Source organism: Lathyrus oleraceus, chromosome 6 (genome assembly GCF_024323335.1).
Source record: "Lathyrus oleraceus cultivar Zhongwan6 chromosome 6, CAAS_Psat_ZW6_1.0, whole genome shotgun sequence".
Lineage (NCBI taxonomy): Eukaryota > Viridiplantae > Streptophyta > Magnoliopsida > Fabales > Fabaceae > Lathyrus > Lathyrus oleraceus.
In genome coordinates this window covers 468,750,741-468,756,740 of record NC_066584.1, presented here as the reverse complement: position 1 = coordinate 468,756,740, position 6,000 = coordinate 468,750,741, and the positions used below count along the sequence as shown (strand labels likewise).

At 34.9% G+C, this 6,000-nt stretch overlaps 1 protein-coding gene across 1 annotated transcript; it reads left to right on the top strand.

Moving 5' to 3' along the window:
* Positions 1–248: 248 nt before the first annotated feature.
* Positions 249–2,070, top strand: LOC127092561 (gallate 1-beta-glucosyltransferase). The gene has a single exon (XM_051031460.1). It carries the CDS (start codon positions 407–409, stop codon positions 1,832–1,834), a length of 1,428 nt encoding a protein of 475 aa, XP_050887417.1. The 5' UTR covers positions 249–406; the 3' UTR covers positions 1,835–2,070.
* Positions 2,071–6,000: the final 3,930 nt, after the last annotated feature.

Here is a 6,000-nt window from a genome sequence, read left to right as displayed (position 1 = left end):
TATCACTCATTTCTATCCTGTATAATAAAATAAATATTTAAATAAAATTTTCACTATTCAAATAACATTTTTAAAAAACTATTCAAAACATTTTAATAAAAAAAACTTATAATTTTTTTTAACAAAAATTTATAACATTATAAAAATAATTTAAAAAAAATGTTAAAACAAGTACACCCTAAATCTTATTGAGCTATCACTCATTTTCTATCCTGTATGAGAAACTTATTTATTATCATTACAAAACATATACTAGTACATAATTTAGTCAAAGAAAATTTAGTCAAAGAAAAAGAGAATATGATATTAATATTCATAAATTAAAAGTATATTCCTCCTTCTACTGCTATAAAAGTCCTATACTAAACTCTGAATAAGAAACTCACACCAAAGAAAAAAAACAAAAATGGGATCCGAAGCTCCCATTCAAATCCTCCTAGTATCTTACCCTGCACAAGGACACATAAACCCTCTTCTTAGACTAGCAAAGTGTCTTGCAGCAAAGGGCTCTTCTGTCATTTTCATCACAACAGAGTTCGCCGGCAAAAACATGCGAACCGTTAACAACATCACCGATAAATCAACCACCTCAATTGGCGACGGTTCTCTCACTTTCCACTTCTTTGACGACGGTTTACCAGAAGATGACCCCATCAGACCAAGTCTCAGCGGCTACTCCGAACAGCTTGAACTTGTTGGAAGAAAGTTTCTTTCTGAATTGATCCAGAATCATGCTGAGTCAAACAAACCAATTTCATGTATCATAAACAACCCTTTTCTTCCTTGGGTTTGTGATGTAGCGACGGAACATGATATTCCTTCTGCTTTGTTGTGGATTCAATCCGCAGCTGTTTTCGTAGCTTACTATAACTACTTCCATAAACTGGTACGTTTTCCTACGGATTCAGAGCCTTATATTGATGTTCAACTCAACTCTTCTTTTGCTCTTAAATACAATGAAATCCCAGATTTTCTACATCCTTATAGTAAATATCCATTTCTAGCGACACTCATCTTAGAACAGTTTAAGAATTTGTCTAAAGTGTTTTGTGTTCTGGTGGATACATATGAAGAACTCGAACATGATTTCATCGAGTACGTTTCAGAAAAATCGATCCTCATGAGACCTATTGGTCCTTTGTTCAACAACCCAAAAATCAAAGATGCCAGTGATATTCGAGGCGACTTTGTTAAGAGAGATGATTGTAATATTGTAGAGTGGCTGAACACGAAGCCAAAAGGCTCAGTGGTTTACATTTCTTTTGGGACTATTGTGTATCTTCCACAAGAACAAGTGGATGAAATTGCATATGGGTTGTTGGATTCTCGAGTATCTTTTCTATGGGTATTGAAACCACCTCCTAAGGAAGTTGGTCGGAAGCCACATGTTTTGCCCGTTGGGTTTTTGGAGGAGACAAGTGGGAGAGGAAAAGTCGTGAAGTGGGGTCCACAAGAAGAAGTATTGTCCAATTCTTCGGTGGGATGTTTCTTAACACATTGTGGTTGGAATTCATCCATGGAAACACTTACTTTAGGAGTTCCGGTGTTGACTTTTCCAGCATGGGGTGATCAAGTTACAAATGCGAAATTTCTGGTTGATGTTTTTGGAGTTGGGAGTAGGTTGGGTTATAGTCAAATTGAAGATAAATTGGTAACAAGAGATGAAGTGAAGAAGTGCTTATTGGAAGCAATGGCTGGGGAAAAGGCAGAGGAGTTTAAGAAAAATGCGATCAAGTGGAAGAAGGCGGCGGAGGTGGCGGTGGCGACTGGTGGATCATCTGATCGGAATCTTGATGAATTTATGGAAGATATTAAGAAACATGGATCTGTATAATATTCATAAGATTTAGTGTAGAGTTCCAATAATTATTAATGTCTGTTGTGTCGCTATTAATGGAAATTATTATAGTAGTGGGATTTTCATGACACATTTGTATGCAAAATGCAAAACGGAATTGTGAAGTACTAAATGTTTTCTTTCAATAAAAAGAGATCACGTCTCTTCTAGAAGCATAATAAATTAATAATAAATGTACCATTTACTACTATTAAATATTTTATTAAACAATACATTAGTTGTGCAGATTTATGTTTAAAAATAAATTTAAATAATTAGATTCCTTGACAAAAACATATCATCATAATATTATTTTTTTATTAATTGAGCTTATTTAATAATAATATAATATACTTTAATGAAAACATTTTATTAATATTTAAAAACAATTGAATAAGATATAAAGATCTTTTCTATTTTAACAAAAATTCTTAGTTGAATTCAACCTTGAGCACATAATTAAAATCAATTTTGTTATTTATTCTTGTCCTCTCCAACTCTACGTGCATAGATATATGGTTTTAAAAAAATATTTTATTAATTATAATTAATAAAGTTATTGTTAAAAATTCATCAAAATTTGATAAATTCTTAAATAAATTTTGAAAAGAATCAATCTTTCTTATTGAATATTCTTTTTGTTCTTCACTCTTCACTCAAATGAATCAATCAATCTTGGTTGTAAGATTTCACTACATAATTGATAAGAAAAAAATAAAATTGAATTGGAGAAGAAAAGAAAATTAGGGTTTTTGAGCAAGGAAGAAGAAGAAAAAACTTCTGCAGAGTTTATCTCTACTCTCAAATTGAGAATTTTTTTTTCCAACTATAAGTATGTGTTATATTACAATGATAAGGATTACTCATTTTTTTTTATAGATTTTGGGTTTGCTTCCTCCTCAAGCAAAGTCCAAAATACCTAATTCTGGTAACACTAAAAAATTAGACCTACGTAAAAAACCATGTTAGGACTAACTCCTTGACACTTCGACAACTAAGTGTTTCTACAACAACATGCTTCGACGCCATGAATTACATTCTCAACACACCACCTAATTCATTATGTGTAAGTTATCTACATTAATCATAAATCTTAATTTCTTGAACACTTCGATGTGCACTCATTTCGTCACGATGTCTGCAATCTGATTCTCAATTTTGCAGTGTTCCAAGTTTAGGTTCACTTCTGCTACTTGCTCTCGAAGATCATGGTACCTTATTTCGGTGTCCTTGCTTCATTCATGCGCTATCGGGTTCTTCGCCAAATTAATAACAAACATGTTGTTGATCTTCATGGTTATTGCTCCATGATTTTTTCCTGTAATCTCTTTGACCAAACTCGCCATTCATGTTGCTTGACATGCACAAAGAGAAGCAACTATGTACTCTGCTTCACACGACGACAATGTTACTACTGGTTCCTTTCTTGAACTCCAGGAAACTGGTGCACCACCTAGCATAAACACATAGCCAGTTGTGGATTTTCTATCCTTATCATCACTACACCAACTTCAGTCGGTGTATCCCACTAACTTGCATTTTTTTCCTTCATCGGTTGTTGGGAACAAAATTCCATAGTGGAGAGTTCCTTTCAGATACCCTAGTATCCTCTTCGTCACGGCTAGGTGTGATACCTTTGCCTTCTGCATGAGTTTGCTCACCATACCCACACTGTATGCTAGATCAGGCCTAGTGTGATAAAGGTATCAAAGTGATTTAATGAGTCTTTTGTACTGTGTTGGATCAACATCATCTTCATCTATTTATTTCGTCAATTGTAATATGGGCTCAGCTGGAGTCGAAGTTGGGTTGTAATCTTGCACCTCAAATCTCTTGAGTATTTCGCCTGCATATCTTCTTTGGTGCATCATCAAGCCTCTACTACTCTTGTAGAATTCGATACCAAGAAAGTATGAGAGATTTCCTAAGTCTGGCATTTCAAACTCCTTACTTAATTCATGTTTGAAGTCTTCGATCTCCTTCTTGCAACTTCATGTTATTAATAAGTCATCGACATAAAGATATAGTATAAGCAATTCACTATTACTTCTTCTTACATATACTCCATGCTCAGTTGTGAACTTCACAAATTCCTTCTCCCTTAGGAAACTATCTATCTTCTTTTTCCAATCTCATGGAGCTTGCTTAAGTGCATACAGGGCTTTATGCAGCATGTATACCTTTCTTTCTTCGCCATGTTTCACAAACCCAACTGGTTGTACAACATAAACTTATTCATCTGAGGTGCCATTTAGAAATACATATTTCACATCCATCTGACATGTGTGTCAGTTGCTCATGTTTGTTAGACCAACAACCAACCTGATTGTTTCGATCTTAGCAACATGTGTAAAAACTTCATCAAAAACAATTCTTTCCTTCTGAAGAAATTCTTTCGCTATAAGTCTTGCCTCATGTCGAGTTACCTCACCTTTGGGATTTAATTTCACCTTGTATAACAACATCATATCGATTTCCTTCTTGTCTTGAGGAAATTGGACACGTGACCATGTGTTGTTGACTTCGATAGACTTCAATTCCTCATTCATTGCTTTCACCCACTTCGAATCCTTCAATGCCTCAACTGCATTAACTGGTTTGACATCTACATAGAAATCATAGTTTACCAACTCACCTTCATCATCGACCACATCATCTGATGAAATCACACATTCTTGTAATCTTGCAGACATGTATCTTGTTCTTTGAGGTCTGCTTGTGCTTGCTTGACCTTTAACTTCTTCTTATCGAACTTCTCATTCTACTAACTTGTTGGTTCTTTACATAAGATTCTTAATGAATCCTTCTTGACATTTTTAGTCCAATCCCATTCCTTAAGCTCATCTATGATCATGTCCCTGTTGATTACTACTTGCTTGTTCATTAGGTCGAACAACTTGTAACCTCCATTCGAATGATATTCTATTAGAATCATCTGACTTGACTTGTCATCAAGTTTTCTTCTCGATTGATCTGGCCCATGTCTATGTGTTATAGATCCAAATACTTTCAGATGACTCAATATAGGCTTGACACCAGACCAACATTCTTTTGGCGTAATTCCTTCTAGCTTCTTCGTCGACATCTGTTCAAAATATATGTTATTATCGACACGACCTCTCCCCATAATTCTTTGGGTAGATGTTTTCCTTTCAACATACTTCACACCATATTCATGATGGTTTTATTCTTCCTTTATGTAGTTCCATTCTGCTGTGGAGTGTAGGGTGGCACTGCCTCATGCACAATACCTTCTTTTTCACATAATGTGTCGTAGTCTTTCGACATATATTCTCCACCACCACTAGTCCTTAGAATCTTGAGCTTTCAACCACTTTGTCTTTAGACCATAAATTTAAACCTGGCAAATACCTCGATCACTTCATTTTCTTGTAGATCAGGTAAGTCTACAGTTTTCGAATGAAATCATCTATGAATGTGACAAAGTATCTCTTATCTTCAATTGAATCCACTTGGATAGGACCAAACACATCAGAGTATATGAATTCAAATATTTTCTTCAACTTACTTCCTGCATCCACGTTGATGTTGTTCGTGTGCTGCTTCACATGCACACATTCCTCACACACTTCATTTGGAATGTCAATTTCTGGTAACCCTTAAATCATATTTATTCTCTTCAAATATCCTATGTCTTTGAAATTGATATGGAGAAGTCTATAATTCCATATCCATTCATCTCTACTAGTTGTAGTTACAAGACATTTTTGCTCCATCACATTAAGTTCAATCCTGAAGGTTATATTATGAGATAAAGGTGCCTTCAAGATTAACGTTCTACCTAGGTCGAGAACTCTCACCATCTTGTCTTTGATCGACACATTGTAGTTCTTTTCGACCAACTAATCTATGGTGAGAAAATTCTTTTTCATGCCTGGTATGTACAATACATTGGAAATTACTAACCTTTTTCCATCTTTCCTCAAAATCAGAACGTCACCAATACCTTCAGCTACTAGAGTATTGTCATTTTAAAATTTTACCATGTCCTTCATTGTGGGTTTCATGTTGACAAACCAATCTTTCCTACCAGTCATGTGTGATGAGCATCCTGAGTCCAAGTACCATTGGTCCTTGAATATTTCTTCATCTCTTGTTGTGACCATCAGCAACATCTCTTCTTCTTCATGCTTTGGAAACTT